This window comes from Sceloporus occidentalis, unplaced genomic scaffold (genome assembly GCF_023333645.1).
Source record: "Sceloporus occidentalis isolate IW3139 unplaced genomic scaffold, rSceOcc1.0.p SCAF_74, whole genome shotgun sequence".
Classification (NCBI taxonomy): Eukaryota; Metazoa; Chordata; class Lepidosauria; order Squamata; family Phrynosomatidae; genus Sceloporus; species Sceloporus occidentalis.
This window is the reverse complement of record NW_028317054.1, coordinates 2,835,485-2,853,064: the sequence shown is the minus strand read 5'-3', so window position 1 is coordinate 2,853,064 and position 17,580 is coordinate 2,835,485. Positions and strand designations below refer to the sequence as shown.

General features: G+C 38.6%; 1 protein-coding gene across 1 annotated transcript; it reads left to right on the top strand.

Moving 5' to 3' along the window:
• The first annotated feature begins 4,022 nt into the window (after positions 1-4,022).
• LOC149285958 (homeobox protein DLL-4-like) lies at positions 4,023-6,005 on the top strand. Its single transcript, XM_089494741.1, has 3 exons — positions 4,023-4,341; positions 4,512-4,696; positions 5,667-6,005. The coding sequence occupies exons 1-3, from the start codon at positions 4,023-4,025 to the stop codon at positions 6,003-6,005; spliced, it is 843 nt and encodes a 280-aa protein (XP_089350867.1).
• Positions 6,006-17,580: the final 11,575 nt, after the last annotated feature.

The window sequence follows — 17,580 nt, the reverse complement described above, 5'->3', positions numbered from 1 at the left end:
GGTCTTACGGTATGAGGGAGCAGAGCCAAAGCATAGATCTCAAGGTCAAAATACAAAAAAAAAATCTCGAATCTGAAAGTACCAAAAAAAAGTAATGCTATGAAAATACGCACAATCATACTGTAAAAAAGTGCATTAAACGACATCTGGATTTGTGCCACAATTGGTTAATGTATAACTGAGTCACAAGCCCAAATCTCTGTCAAACTTATGGAAATTTGCTCTCACAACAAGTTATAATATTAAAATCCACCAGAATTAGCAGGTTAACAACACATGCGCCAACCTGCTAAACCTGTCAGATTTTTGTGCCAGTAACCACATAACAGACTGAATATTTAAAAAAAAAAAAAAAGTCTGAAAAACAAGTGAGATTTGGTGGTTTTACAATTCTGTCCAAAACATAAGGAAGCAGCACAGCCGCCTTTATACATCTGAATCTGGCTGTTGTGTTATCAAAGGCAGCTACACTTTGCTTGTTTTATGCTTATTTTTAGGAATTTCACAGGCACATGCACAACAATGTGCACAATCACGCCATAAAATGTGGTACATATGCTATATAAATATATATTGTATTCTCTTTTTTGTGCCACAAAATTAACCATCACATCCAAAGTGTTACTATGGCATCTGCAAAGAAGGTACAGTATGTATAATGGTTGGAAGGTCTCTTCTTTACCAATAACCTCTGAGTATTAACCCATTTAACACTTTGTAGAAGCATAGACTTTGATGGTAGATAAGAACTATTCAGCCCATCTAGTCTGGCTGCATTTCCTGACTTAGAGACCCAGGCCTTAATCAGTCCTTGTTCTTGTCTCAGATTTGGGATAAAACTTATTGAGTGTCAGTTTCTAGGTTTGTCTCTATGTTGTTCTTGACGGTTTCGCTGCCGATGATAGCTGTATTTTGCAAACATAGGGTTAATCAGGACCATTAAGATCCACCAGTCCATTAGTGAAAAGAGATGATATTTGAAGAATCATTATTTATTATCAAGCACATTTTAATATGTAAACCTATGAAACTATAAATTGGAGAAAATGTTTTGCAACATATAATAGATATTTCAGAACTTTGGAATTGGTGTTTTTTGCTTTTTCCTGAAAATGCCCAATAACGGATATTTCCAGTGGCTGCCCTGTTGAAGACGTTTTTATACGATCGGCTTATTTTTTGTTAACAAGTAATGTTCGTATGAATTCCATCAGACAGTGAGCACGAAAACAGTTTTGTGGCTTTTAATTATTATTTTGGCCAGCTGGTGTATGAGCAGACTGGCGCCTATGACAGATTAAAGCCTCTAAATACAGATGGTAGAAATTAGGATTCTGTGGTTCGCCAGGAGGTGGCGCTGGCGGGCAGTCTCAAGGCAGACATCCGCTACAAGTATGATGGGTTAAAGAATCAATATAATATTCAAATTTGAACACATGTTGTTACATTCATTTATAGTTATTCCAAATTCCCTGCGGCTGAATTTCTTGAATTTGTTTATTAAATTATATTATTTAATCGAGACTGTAATAAAAGGCTGTAGAAGATCGTTATTTGTTGGGCAAATCAGACAGATGTAAACAAATTGGTGCTAACCATGCAGGATTTGTAAATAGTTTAAACTAAAACGTCATGTGAAAAATAATAAATTATAAAATGTACTCTCAAAAATAAGAATCCAGGCTATTTGCAAATTATAGACGAAAACATAATGCTAATCGTGTTTGATACTTTGAGTTACAGATAATAACTTTGAAGATCCCAGAACAGACCAGTTGCCCCATGATTTATTTATTCTGTTATAGATCCACCTGGGCAATAAGTCCTTAATTGATCTTTCTATGCCCTCTAAAGGAATATATATATATATATATATATATATATATATCAATGAAGTACTTGATTCCTAGGTGGATCTATAACAGAATAAAAAAATAGAATGTACACAAAAACCTAATTTTACATATTCCTATAAAATACCTGTGTGTGCAGCTATGGTGAGGTGCTTGATTTTATTAAACAAAATGTTCAAGGTGGCCGAATTTTGGCTTCAGGGTTAGGTTCTTCTGGTAAACTCAACAATCCCAGGCTTGGTGGTCCATGAAAGATATCAAATGTACCTCAAATGTGCTGATATTATTCTGCTAAAATACACCACTGGTGACATCCACAGAACAAACCCTTGTTGTAAGCGGAGCAACTCACCAGCGTGCCCCATCCATGTGTATCCTTGTTTAAATTAATGCCAATGCTTGTTAAGAGAGTTTGGCAGTGGTCATGCTTTATGTTGGTGTCACCTTTAGAAAAGGCAGAGGTAGTCAAAAGGTAACTAGCAACTTTTTGTTGGCCTCCACCTTCCTTCATCTTCAACCAGATGATGGCTTAGAATTATGAGGTTTAAACTAACAACAACATGGTAGTTCTGTGTCAATTTATATAGAATAATAGCGTGGTCTGTGTGCACCTTAACCCATCAGACCATCAGTGCAGACTCCAGATTTACCACAATCTGGGAAGATCAGGTGTTATAAAATGACCTGGCTGTCTAATGGTTGTCATTTAGAACGGGAAAACACTGTAAAACTCCCAGGCTCTCAGTTGGCTATTGATGATGGTTAAGTAAGTGGATTGTCCACCATTAAACTCAGCGATTAAATCGGTTTCGTGTATACATTATAGAATTCTGGGTGACTTGCCAAAGAAAAGTTAATTCTGCAAATGTACTGATGAAATCAGTAGTTTTCCTTATTTGTGTAGGGTGAATATACCCAGGTGTGTGATCCAAACTCACAATCTAATTTAAAATCAGTGTATTTGCTGAAGGTTTGCCAAAAAAATGAAGAACAGTGGAATCGTCCCAACAGATTAAAAAGGGTTAATTAGACATAAGATAATGCACACCGCCAGACTCTGATAAACTGACCCATGCTTCTGTACATATCTACTAGGGTTCTTCTAAAGTATTAGGAAGATTAAAGTCATGCTTAGTATGTTGGATTCGGGTGGCCACACCTGAATGTTATCTGAAATATACATCACTATTTTAAACATGGCTCTAGTTTAGTTAATTTAACCTTGGAATATCTCTACTAGGTTGTCCATGGCTTCTTCACACCTGGCTCCTTCCTACCTAGACGTTCTTCTCACAAATCCAGGAACTTCTCTAGAGACAAGAGAACCCAGCACAAAATACCCCATGCGATGTATTACCATATACGATATACCGATTGATATCACACCAGTTCTAAAATAAATCTTGATAAGACTTGAACTCGTCTACCTATGTTCAAACAGGGCACCAACTTTGAAGTGCCACAAATCCAAGCAGTACTTGAGAAACCGCAGTAGCCTCGAATAAGTGCGATGCATGATGCAGATGACAGGGTGTCCAGAGAGACCGCTCTATAGAAGCGAATTAATGCACGGATTGTTACATGCCTGAATTTCATTTCAAGCACTAATTCGAATTATGAGACGGTATCTCGGTGCTGCTCCCAGCCTTTCTCCCGGTGTTGCCGGAGCGCTGTCTGACACAGCGGAGTTTTACATAAAGGAACAAGGGCCAGCATCTTAGTTACTGGTGACAGTGAGTTCGCCTCCCCACCCCCTACTCCCTGCTGTGTAGGAGGCAGCCCAGAGCTCACAGGAGCAACATGTGGGCGGAGGGAGCTCCTGTCCTGGGGCAGAACCCTAAGAACCGGACAACACGTTAGCCCTTATTGGCTGTTGCTAGGTGACGTCGCTGGCGGTCACATGACCGGAGTTAAATGCCTGGCGCTGAAGCATTGAGCCACAGACAACCTTCTACAGCGCTCAGCGAGCGGCGGCGCCTTCACCCCTGTGATCTACCCCAACGGAGACCATCTGAAGAGAGGACCATGACTGCAGCCCTGGCCGGTCTCCTGGTTGAACTCTCCTGATCGCTTTTCCATCACTTTTGCATTGAAGCACCAGCTTGTCCCCTGCACCGTCCTGCACACCCAGACCCCTGCATTTGTTTTCGTTAGGTAGACTTGGTGACAATGACCGGAGTGTTTGACAGCTTAGTGTCAGACATGCATTCAAACCAAATGACCTCCAGCAGTTATCACGGGCTCCACAAATCGCAGGAATCCCCCACTCTGCCAGTGTCCACGGCTACCGACAGCAGCTATTACACCAACCAGCAGCAACACTGCGGAGGGGGGTCCCCTTATGGACAGATGGGATCTTACCAGTTCCACGCCACTGGCATCAACGGGATCTCTTACTCTGCCAAATCCTATGATCTGACATATAATGGTTCTTACAGCACATATGGACCCTATGGAACAAGCCCATCCCCTACACACAATGACCCAGGTGAGCTGTCACTGTCTGCTCATTACCTGCTGCAGCCCTTACATACAGTGCAATGAATGGACAGATCCGAGAGATGCTCTGGGTTGCTGCGGCCTAATTATGCTAATGTGTTCCGTGTAATCTGTTAATTCGGATTGTGATTATAATAATTGATCGTTATGTATTTACAGAGAAGGAAGAGGGTGAGCCAGAAGTCAGGATAGTGAATGGCAAACCAAAGAAAGTCCGGAAGCCCAGAACCATCTACTCCAGCTTCCAGCTGGCTGCCCTGCAGAGGCGATTCCAGAAAACCCAGTACCTGGCCCTGCCCGAGAGGGCTGAGCTGGCCGCATCCCTGGGCCTGACCCAGACACAGGTGAGGAGCTGCCCCTGGGCCAGATCTAAGGGTTCCGATGCCAGAAATTATTACCCCCTGCCTTAATACCCGGGGTGCAGAGGGGGTGAGCAATGAGAGAGTAGGGGGTATTTAACGGGGTAATTATCCTTTGTCACTTTTCTATGTCTGTATTTTAATATTTATGCGCAGGCTATGTTTTTTTAACCAAAATAATGCTTTTTAATATGAGATGTGTGAATATTTCCCGTTCTATAAACTCAGAAAATTCCAAAAAGAGAGAAAAAAGTTTATATCCAAGTTTATAAACTCCTGTTCTGTGAAAAACATCTATTTGTGATTAATGTTCGCATCTCGTGTCTAATTATTAACTGCTAATTATCGGGGGGTTTAGATAAAGCATTAAGTAATAATAACATCATTTGATATCAAAAAGAATTGGACGGAACTTTATGATTATTGAGGAAACCTTAAAAAATCTCATGTAGAATATAAATCCTGTTTCAAATCCTATATATATATATATATATATATATATATATATATACAGAGATAGCTAAATCATATCTAAATTATATATGTATTACATATAGGAACAATTAAGTTAAAACTTAAATCAAATATTTACAATTGAACACACACAAACATATATGTATATATATATATATATATATATATATATATATATATATATATATATATATATACATGAATTTTAAGCTTTTGAGATTTTCCCCCAGTAAAATATATACATTGTTACATATAATAACTAAAACATAACAAATGATGTGGTCACCACCCCATGTTACGCGTGAATTGACAATGCCTATGGTTATAATGTTACATAACTGGAATTACTATTATAATTACGTCACACTTGTTACGGGCGTTAATTTAAATGCTGTCCCTTTATATCCCCATGTATGTTCGTTTTACCTCTTTTTTTCTAATTGAATTTTAATCAATTCCATTTTCGATTCTATCAATTTAGGTGAAAATCTGGTTTCAGAACCGGAGGTCGAAGTTTAAGAAGATGTGGAAAAGCGGCGAGTTACCGACCGATCAGAACCCGGTAGGCAGCGAGTCTCCGACGTGTAACTCGCCCTCCTCCGCAGTGAGCTGGGACTTTGCATCACACCAGAGGCTGCAGGGGTCGGGGTCTCTCCAGCCCCCCAACTCCGGATCCAGCCCCAGCCCATTCCTGGGCAACTACTCCTGGTATCAGACCTCCAACCCAGCCTCACACCTCCAGTCTAACCCATTATTACAGCAGCAACAGCATCACCTCCACCATCACAGCACTGCGGCCACTGCTGGGACTATCTTCTGAAACCCGTGTAAAGGGATCGCATGAACTGATAAACAACAGGTTGGAAAACTAATGACCTCTTTACTGGGAGATCTGCTTTCTGTGTCACTGATCACAGGGAGAGCTGGGAGGGGGCAGCCACAGGTTCACAAGTCACACTGGTGATATGATCATTTTACCCCACTGACACTCAATGAAAAAAAAAACCACGAAACCATGGGTGTCACTTCTGTACTGATTTCTTTTATTAATACTATGATTATTATTTTAATATGTGAAATCTATTCTTCCCAGGCCTAATGGGACTATAGGCATCAAAGGCTTAAAAAATAATTAGGAATAATTTATATTGTTTTGATTCAGTTGGGTGATAAATAACAGCCCAAAAAGAAAATAATTAGCACAAATAAAATATATTATTGGGTTTCCTTAAAAAAATCGATACTGAAAGTTACCGTCTTGAAAAAAAAATCACTTTCATTTGTATTCATTCATTTATAAAGTCTTTTTAAAACTTGTTTTCCTGACCCTTTAATACTGCTATTTTTAGATTTTTTTTCGCACCCTGATCGAAGGATTTAAAACCAAAGTCAGTAAATTCTTTTTTTTTTTTTTTTGAATAAGATTTCAATATTTACACAAATTCGTTTTCTGCCTTGCAAAACGGAATGGATTGTCATTTAACAAAAATAAGTAATTTATTCACCTGGTAATTTAACTTTATTTCATCAGATGATTAATGTAAGTTTTCTTACACGATCATCATATCGCCAGTGCGGTTTAACCCTTTACCCACAGAAGAGATGAGCCAGGCTTTCCAATGTCCAATGTGTTACACAGTTCTCTGGAACTCAGAGGGTTAATCACTTTAAAGGATCTCTGTGCCTTTTCGGATGACCTCATTTTTTGATGTTAACAGATGACTTTTTATATGTAGATATAAGGAACCCGTGTTTTAAATTATCTTTTTTAATAAAATGTAAAAAAAAAAATCATGCAGTGCTGCTCTGCATTGGCTGGTTGTAAATACCATTTGTCTGTGTACAGTTTTCTTGAGGTTATTTGTATTTTTGACATGCAGAAAAAATATTCATTATAAAATACTAAACATTGTCAGACATTCCCACTTTTGTGTAATTTTTTTTTTTCCAACCAATATTACCATGCTACTGATTTTATTTTTCAACAAAAAAAGATTATTTTGGTTATTTATTTTGGACGCCTCCTGTCCCTGTTGTCATATTGTTTCTCTTTATGATTCGTCTATTTAAAATAAAATATTGTTTCGATCGTATACTTTTGCATTCATTCATTTCTCCCCGGCCTTATTAGACAATAATCAGCACTCGATTAAAGAGCAATTTCGTTTTGTTCTCATCATTGTTTGCTGATGCTTCTCCAGTACGTGGAGGACACTTGCTGCAAACCTGGAATGAATGAGTGTATACTTGTGGCGTGTGTACAGCGCTGCGTACAGATCCCTGTCTGTCTGCTGACTCAATGCCTTGATCCTGCCTGCCCATAAATTGTGCTTTCGGAAGTGGGCGTGGCTGGCCACGATTCCATCAGAAAAGAGGCTTTGAGTCCCAGACTGAACCACGCCCATCCCGAGGAGCTGGCGCCAGAGACGCTTTAGTCTGGGACAGTCTGCTGCTGGCGTCAGCGCCACGCCCCTCACACACCCCTCTCGGTAAGCCTGGAGATACAGGGAGCCGGTTCATCTGGACGAGCGTCTTCTCTCCCAACGGTGCCATCGGAAGGCGGCGACTGCCCTGTCTGATTTACGTCTACTTGTACTTTAAGCGTAACGCCGTCACAATCCTTCCTGATCCTGTGTCTGCAGATTAGCTACCATTCCTGGGCAAGGCAGCCTGACAGCCCATTGGTTGGGGCCAGTGGCCCTTAGTATTCCAGAAAGCAGAGACCATGAAACACAAGAGTGAAAAGTCTATTTGCAGAAGAAGAATACTGCAAATATTTATTTTTATATATTTAGGGTTTTTTTGCTTTTCCGTTAATCACTTGTATGTATAGAATAATGGTAAAGTAATATTACCTACATGGAGTTCTTGGACTTTCCTGGACTGCGCTTCTGTTCCATTTTACCAAAAGGGGTTTCAGTCAAAGGTGATTTTATGGGCCAACCTACAAAAAGGGCCAAGTAAGATTTTTGGTGCCCAGAGGTCTCTTTGGGGATTATTTTTACCCCAACACACACAATTAGCAGATATCCTACTTAAGGACAGGGGAATACATCCTGCAGCGCCATACTGATTTACTTTAATCATAAAAAGTTTGCCTGGGGAAATCTGGTTGCCCTGGTAGGGGCTATTTATTCCACAAGGAAAGAGAGGTTCACTTCTTGCCTGGTGATTATTTCTCACAGCGTGGCGATGTCATAAGCAGTCATGTGGCATAGACGTCACAAGGCCCATGACATATACTTTGATGTTAACTCTGATGAAGAAGCCAGGCTTTCCCACAAGCCTGTCTGCCCAAAGATGGGCTCTAGTAGATCCTTAGCATGAAAGTGACTTATCCTTCCGTATAACCGAGCCACGGCCTACATTATGTCTGGTAATCAGCCTGTAATTAGGCAAACTTCTATTCTTGTGTTGTTAGTTAAATCCCTTTATCTTCCTGCGCCTAAGGCTGGGAAATCTAGACTAAAGGTATACAGGGCACGGCTTAAGAAATGGCAACCTGCCGCACCACAGCTTCTGTGAGCTAGACGGCTTTGGTTCGTCTTCTGACCTATGTCACTGACATAGGCAGGAGCGGTGACACTGTAAGCACAGACAAGCTCCCAACCACTACCTCCATAGTGGCAGCCTTTAAAATCTAACTCTGACCCATTGGTGCCATTGGCACACCAGCCTGCTAAATGTTCTGTACCATCTTTAAAATGTGTTTTACCCTTTATCAACACGGCAGGGCTAGACCTAAAGAAGAACGCTCACCGTCGCAGCTTTTAGTAAACTGAGGTCATTTATTAAACTACTGGTACCTGTAGCATGTGTTTTGTTTTTTTGGTTGCTTGAGATATTTAAGTTAAAAGTTCATCTTTAAAAGTCACTTCAACCAATTTCATAGCATTTAGGTTTTCCTCTTCAACACACTCTCCGACCAACAGCTGTCTGAACTGATCAACAAAGGTTACCTTCCTGGGGAGGAATAATGGTGTAGATCCTAAGAGCAGAAAGTTAACATGGCTTTTCACATGGTATACTCAAAGGTGGCCACTTGTACAGATATTTTGCGTACTTTAATACGTAAACACCACCAATTTGAGAAAAGTGACAGATCAGCTGTAAGAACGACTGCTTTAATAACAGCCACGTCCATCAGATAAATAACATTTTATGTGATTTTGCTTAAAATCCTAACCCAAAGGTCGTTGCATCCAGCCTTTACCTGGAGGCAAACCTGAAAGAAGTATTTGCATCATCGTTAGAACTTTTATAATTTTTTTGTGATTTTTGCGCAGTTTAGTTGCAGGAGTCGTATGCGGTTAAAGGGAAATGGAAAAGGCAGAGATCTGAGCCACAAAGGGTCTCTTTCTTCCATTTCCTCCCAGATCCACTGGCATCTCCAAATCCCAGCCACTTTCCTGTAGGACGCACCCTAGTCTACACCATAAAACGGCCGTAAAACCTTCTGCATGTCACATTTCAGAATACACCTTAAAAAACATCAACATTTTAGGTGTAAAAATGGATGCTAAGCTCGTATTTACTAATGTAGAACATCTCCTGGGTGCTGAAATACCCGAGGACAGCCTGTTGAGTGCAAATATTTATCATTATAATCAGGAGCCTTTGATTTTTCCCAGCTACACGTGGCTTGTTTATACAAAACACATTATATAGCAGTCCCCAGGATTTACAGGCAGGGAGACCAATCCGATGCGCTGTCACCCTGATAGATGAAAAATGAAAAGAATTGCCTTAAACTAATATGTCATCATACTAGTGAACACCTTAAACGCGTCAGTAGGTTTTCATGCAGTGTAAGGAAGTTATACTTTACAGAGAGGGTGGCTCATAAATGGAATAGCCAACCAGCAGAGGTGGTAGAGGTTAATCCAGTAAGGGAATTTAAGCATGCCTGGGATAGACATATCTGAATCTAAAACAACACCAAGGACTGGTTAAGGATTGTGTCTTTACATCAAGACTACATGTAGACTAGAATGGTTATTTGCTGTCAAATTCTGCGGATGTATCTAGGCACGGACAGCTTCTACTGTCTATGACGTTAAGTCAAAACATAAATCTAGACGAAATCCCAAAACTTGAATAATCATTCAAACATTATATAATGGATTTCAAATAAAAAAATCTAAAACAGGAGATTCGGCGGCAAAGGTAGGGACTTCTAGCATTGACTGGACTACAATTCCCATAATCCCCAGCCGTCATACGGCTTTGCGCACGTATAGAGTACTCAGTTAGAAATAGGCTGGAATGATCTGGGTACCGATGATTTCATAATTCCCACCTAGGTGGTAAGTTATTGTGCCAAATACTCGGAATTTGCATCCCGCCGACTGACAACCCACATGTCTTCTTCAATCTATTTAACCCTTTGAGTCTTCTTCAAGACTCGGGTTTTACAATAGACAAAGGGCATGAGAAGAGTTTAAAAGTGCTATTCTAATAAAATGGTGAACATCGTTTAATATGAAGTTTTCAAGACACTGAAAGACCTTGATTGCTGTAAATCGTTCGCCGCATTAACCCCTTGAGGGTGGCCGATGCAAAACAGCCAAGTCAATTCTGAAAGCAATTTCTAATAAAGATTATTGAAAATAAAGTATTATTTGGAATATATTATATTGTACAATTACAATGTTTTATAATGAATTACAGGATACATGGAAACGTGATCATTCCAATATATGTACGGAAAGGGGACACAGAGTGAATATGAGTCTGGTGAATTAACCCCTCTATGGGGCAGAGATGTTGGAAATAAATATTTATCAGACTGTCCTGTTTGTATCTTTGAGCCTGTGCAATAAGTGATGTATTACATACGGGAATTGAATGCTACCGCTATAAGCAGGGTACAAACACATGTTCCGCACATGGGCCACAAAAGGCTTGAAGGGGTTAACTGAGCTATGAACTTAGAGGCCACCGAGAGATCCAGAAAGGGGTGTTGCTGAGGATCCGTGGCAGACAAGATGATTAAGAGTTCTAAACCGGAGAGCCCCAGGCAGGGAATGCGAGCAGATGAAGGCACTGAACAGGCCTCAGCAAGAGCCAAGTGGCGACGACCAGGGATGGGATGAGCTGAGTTGAGCTGAGTTGAGCTGGGTGGGCCGGGAGGGGCTGCGGCCTGGGGATGAGGGAGAGGATGCGGGGTAGGTGAGTCTGAAGGGGCGGAGGAGACCTTTGGCGCCCTGGTCGAGCGGGTAGCTGTGTCGCCTTACACGCGAGTGGACGCCGGTTCGAATCCCCGCTCGGGGCGCTCCTCATACCCCGGTTTAGAAAGTTAGTTATCCCCGCGGGCCGCCCGGTAGCGACAGAACGACAAAGGAAGTTCTGTATTACACGGGGTTAGGAAAGTAAGGTGACACTTCCACCGGTGCGCTGTTTCTCGCTTTCATCTCGAAGCACCTGGCTGCTTGGCTGTAATCGCTGCAGAAAGCGCGGTCGCCGCTTCCCTGACAACAATCACTTTGTTATCATCCCTGCGATCGATCGCTTTATTTTCCAGCCGTTGTTCTGACGGAACAAATAAAGTTACAGAGGCGCGGAATCCCTGACGGTTTAAGAGCCGGGTCTTTCGCTGTGACTTCCCAAACACATTTCCGTGTGCTGCAGGATAAATAATTCATGTGCCCGGGAAACCGCTGGGTAACAGCACCGGCTCCGTAGGACTGATTGCTATATATGTGTATATATTAAATTCTATGTATATGCATGCTTTTACCGTATATATAGATATATATAGATATATATATATATATGCTTGAGATATATATATTTTGATATATATCTCAAGCATCCTGCCGTGAATAATAAATAAAGACATCCTATATTCATCCCGTGCTTTATATTAACAATAAATGTTATATTTGTAATAAATTAAATTTAACACACAGCCGAGCTAGCAGGCCGTGGATATGTGCGCAGTGTATGAACTATAGAACTATAGGTGACGGACAGATAATAGACATGGAGATTATATATTTATTTATATATATATATTATATTTATATGATATATATATTATATTTATATATATTACATGTAGAGGTGCATGTGTATACGTGGGTTTGTCTATAGGGCTATAGGCTATAGGGTGAATACATTCTCTGTATCTTAACCTCCATCTCAATGAACATGTATTTATATGAGAAAAACAAAACCCACAATCATTAAAACCGAATTAACCCTTTGAGCTTTATTCTAACATCCTGCAATAGATACTCGGTAAACTATAAAATAAAGACAATTAGCCTGTAATAAAATCCGGAGCCGTGTTAAATAAATAAACCTCTTTGTGCAGGTAACAAAAATGAGGGAGGATAAAAGCCGTTGTAGATGTATCAGGACAGGAAAGAAGGGATTGCAGGGGGGCAAAATATCTAAAGAATATACTGCATGTGTGTGTGGAGTGCATGTTAATGTGTCATACACAATGTGCCTATGGATGGATAGATAGATGATATATAGATAGATGAATATATAGAGAGATAGATGGAGGGATAGACAGTCAGACACATACATACAGCTACCAGTGAAGGGGGTTAAGTCCTGCACCCAGACCTCTGCCCTATCTCAATGCCTCCATGCATCCTCCAGGCAGGCTTCCCAGCTCATTTCCCCCCAGCCCCTTTCCTCCCCTGGGGACATCTGCCCTGTGATTCCCCACCCCAGTCACTAACTGATGCTCTGTGTTACTTGTGGTTTTTCTGGGATAATTAACTTTTTCCTCCTCTGCTTCTAACGTGTCATTCGGGTGCAATGATATCAAGCAGCCGGCTCTGCAGTGATGTAAAAATGTGGGAAACAGACACATAAATACAGGGAGCTGTAGGGGATGTCAAGCCATCTAAATACATCTTATTTACTGGAGCAATAAAGTAAGAATGTACGCTTTTAACTCCTTAGCTGCCGAAATGTGAACTCCAGTAGGGGGTCCATTAAGGGTTAAAGGCGATCTGGCAATGACTTGAAGGATTTGCAATCATATGGCATTAGCCATTTCCGGAATCCTGTAGCCAACTTGAAAAATCCCAGACCCCCTTTTTTCCCCCCTAATTTTTGCTCTGATCTGTAATTTTATCCACATTTGCAGTAGTTGGAGCATTGTAGCTCTGCGATCTGAAAGCCTGCAATTACTATATAATTCTTTGCAATTTCACATGTCCTAATATGGACTGTAATTTTTGCGCAAGACAATTTCCTGCTATTTCAAGCATCAACATTGTCAAAGTTGTATGTACATAATAAATGGGAATATCAACGCATAGTTTTAGCATAACATCTTGACTTCTCGATAATTATATCCGTTTGGAGCCTACGCAGAATTAGTTTGAATTGCATGGTTACAGCCTCTGCTTTAAAATTTTTAAAAATTACTCATAATTTTCCCAAAGATTACTAAGATCTCAAGTGCACAATGTCATCAGCGTAATGAAGAGTAAACATTTATGCTAATAATCTGCAATTTTTTTCATCAGCTATAAAGACAGAGGGTATATAACAGAAATTTTCAGTCATATTCTGCAAGCAGTGCTGGCAAATGCAGGAGAGGCACTTTGAGCTGAAAAATATCTGGTTCCTTTTCTGGATAGCTCAGGATGGTGAGATAACTCCAGAACTCATCTCTATCTATATTATTTCTGGTTCTGTAATCCAGGAAAATAATGAAATCTACCTGGGGGTCTAAAAGGGAATGGTAAGGAATGGATTCTTCTTTTTTTTTTGGTAGCTCCTGTTTTTTCAAGGCATGGGTGAGGGATCTAACTTTCTGGGTGTAGGAGGTGTGGGGGGAGGTGGAGGAACATTCAGAAGATTAGCCTTGCATCAAGAAAGCCTTGTCCCTCATGTCAGGTTAATGAAAAGAATAAGTTTGATGGTAGACATGGTGCTAAAATTACTGATATAACATTCTTTTTTTTGTGTTTAAGTGACATTTGTCCTTGAGATCATTGTCAGCCTGAAGAATACCTTTCACATCCTTGAATTGATTGCATAATAATGTATGTATTTGTATCTAATCTCAGGTGATGAACCTTGCTCTAAGGTGATTGTCTGTACATAGGTAGCGTAAAATTAATTACATATGATGCATGCACTAGTATTTATAGATGTTCACTAGTATTATGTGTGTCTGTTTGAATACATTGCTGCACATAAAAGAGAGTTTTTAAATAGCCTATTCTAGAATTCTGCTTTTCCAAAGCCATTGTCAATCAATCTTTGCTTACAATCCCACTTGTGTTTTTGAGTTGCCTTTTTGTTTGTTTATTGACAGAACATGTAAAAACATTTTTGCTTTGCTTTTTTGGTGCTTGATACAATAAATCCTACTAGATGGACCTATATAAAAGCATTAGTTGCAGCAGAGAGCCTGTTGTATGGAATGAATAAGAATGATATAGAGTATCAAGGCATTTACTGTTTTATAAATAAGTGTAGAGAAAATATTTTTTTTTTTCACTTAAAGAAAAAACATATTAGGAAAAAGGAATACTGTTTGCCAGCATGGCCAAGTCTGGCTGAATTATTTAAACATTGGGCATTTGCTAATTTTGCAACTCTTCCCTGTTGATAACGCTGCTCCTTACACCTGCAAGCAATTTGCTGAACTTGAATATAGGAGAATTGCTGAGAGATGGAAGCTCACCTATTTTATATATTTTTTTATTTTTTTCCTCTCTCAATACATAGCAAATTTGGCTTTCAGTGCGTTATCTCTTTTGTTAATGCAAAAAGATTCCCTGGGCGAAAAAATTGCTCATAATTACCAGAGAGATGGGAAACTGCATTAGAATAAATAAACCCAAAATTACTGTAATTATGTTTTGTTTGATGGGCTCGACTTGTAATCAAGAAGAGAATACTGGAAAATGAAGCTGACCCTCTTTGGTTTGCAGCTGTAATCCTCACTTTGAGGTCCCTTTTTTGCAGAACAGAGTCATTTTGGTGATCATTAAGCTGTGTGTAACCTATTTCACAAGTGTTTTAAAATGAGGTTCACATTTTTGAATAAGACAAAAAAAGAAAGAAATTACATTTTGCCATTATCGATCTATATATATAGAGAGAGAGAGAGAGAGAGAGAAGCTGCACTTTGCTAAAAAACCAACTTGCAAACATTTGACGATTTATTCATCGTGATGACGTATTGCTACAGTATTTTGCTTTGAGTCTTTTGTGTCTAAAATTAAAATTAGTATTTATGTTTTATCATTTGCAGGGAACATGTGATAAAAAAACCTTTTTTAAAATAAAGGCAAACATTTTCTTAAATCTGACTTATCTTATAGATTGATAGACATACACAGACACAGATATATAAATAATAATCATAATCTATTGAGATATAAGATATGAAAGGTGAAATATAGTTTTATTTGCCCTCAATCAGATTTTAGCACCCAGGGCATCGGTGTCCAGAATGACTAAAGCAGAACAACGGACTTTATACCCTCTTTTATAAAAATAAATGCATGATCTTTTCAGTTTCTAACAATATCTTAGTGAACTTCATTTACTATCACCTTTGATTCACAGTACTGAAAAATCTGGGGCATAAGTTTGTTGATTTTAGTATAAAAAAGAGGGTTTGAAATCCACAGGGGGTTATTGACAAAACAATTGCAATTTTGGAATTTCTGAAACGAGAAAAAAATCTATGTGTTTCCAAATACTTATAAAGCCAAAGAGCCAAATCACAATGAAGAACAAACAATATGGGTTTCACCTAAGTCATTCACTCATCCACTACTCACAGGAACACTTAATAAAAGTTACATCTTGGAAGAAGCAATTGTGTTCTCCAAAGAAGCTGATGTTGGGGGATGCATGGCTTCTTTCCCCTGAAGCTTTATTTCATGACCTGGCCAACTGGGTTTCAAGAGACAACAGCTCAATAGTAAGCCCACACAGGTGAAGTGTCACCCCAATCACAGAAAAAAATCTACAGGCATTAAAAAGCATCTGTGGGATATTTAAACCACATCTCCCTGATAAAATTTATAAATCTAGGTCTTAAAATGTCAAGAATCTGTTTTTCAATTCAGATTTCTAGGTAACAGAAAACATACCAACCTCAAAAAATATACAATCCACTTACACAATATTTAACTGTAAGTCACATTGATTCAGGCTGATATAAATTTAAGGGGTATTTAAAATTACAGGTCCAGGATTTCAGGAGACATTATGAGTCCAGAATGTGCTGATGGGAATCATTGAAGGAAGCCACATCAAAAGCAGTGTTTGCATTTGGAGGCCTGCTTTACTGCATTGATGGCTTTGCTTAATTAAAGGTATAATTAAGACCTAATTTCATTCAGATGAATTATACCTGATAGTTAACAGCAGAATATATTAATATTATTTAAGATTTAGCTTCTTTTTAAATATTAACATAGGGATTATAAAATAATATATTTGGGATCTTGGCATTTTCTACATCGGTACATTTTTATATAACGTATCTCAGATGTCTAAATGCAATTATTGCAATCATGTATTAATATTAAATTTCCTATACCCCATACTATAAATAAATATGATACTGTTATTAAGATTTTACAGTATCAATAATATAAAAATAAGATTTTTAAACAAGTTTTTTAGCATTAAATTTGCATCGTTACTTTTGTATTTCCCAAATCACTCATATTAACCTTATTTATTGTAGACTCTCTTTCCCTTAAAATTGCAACTCAATAACAATTTCATAATATTTTCATAATATAATATGTGTTCCCCGTATGTAATAATATAGGTTTATCTATCTATATATATATATATATATATATATATATATATATATATATATATTATACTTTGGAGTATTATTATGTGTATATACACATATATTGCATACATAGTTACTCTATTATTATAATACAGTGTGTGTGTGATAAACGGAAAACGTGTTAATCAAAAAAGTTAAACCCGATGTTCTATTTATGATCATAGTAGTGGCAATACTTATAAAATAAATGTATATGTTTAGTGTAATAAAAAAAATCCAACTTCATAACATTTGAAACAGAGTTCTGTCAAAACTTCACGCATATTGTCTTTTTCAAAACCATATTTTACTGCCTTAAAGAAATTTTATAACTTATTTACAAAGGTTTTTTTGTAAGATACAAAGCAATAAGTTAACATTCTCAATATAAAACTAAACTTTCGACATATATGAACACTAAACACAACTGTTTTCAGTAATCACATTTCAAATTTCACAAAGATGTCAAAGAAGATCTTCATTTCACAAAGCATGGTGGCTACAGGCACACAGAACAAACAAGAGGGCTCAATCTGTGCAACATGTTACAGGACAATAATAACATTATGTACAAGGGCTCTGCCTTGCAGAGATTAACCCCTCATTC

What these genes read in the sequence shown, in the direction of transcription:
- LOC149285958 (XM_089494741.1), top strand. Translation starts at nt 4,023, where the DNA reads ATGACCGGAGTGTTTGACAGCTTAGTGTCAGACATGCATTCAAACCAA. An exon ending in CCCTACACACAATGACCCAG is followed by an intron (nt 4,342 to 4,511) that starts GTGAGCTGTCAC and finishes ATGTATTTACAG; the next exon opens with AGAAGGAAGAGGGTGAGCCA. An exon ending in TGGGCCTGACCCAGACACAG is followed by an intron (nt 4,697 to 5,666) that starts GTGAGGAGCTGC and finishes CTATCAATTTAG; the next exon opens with GTGAAAATCTGGTTTCAGAA.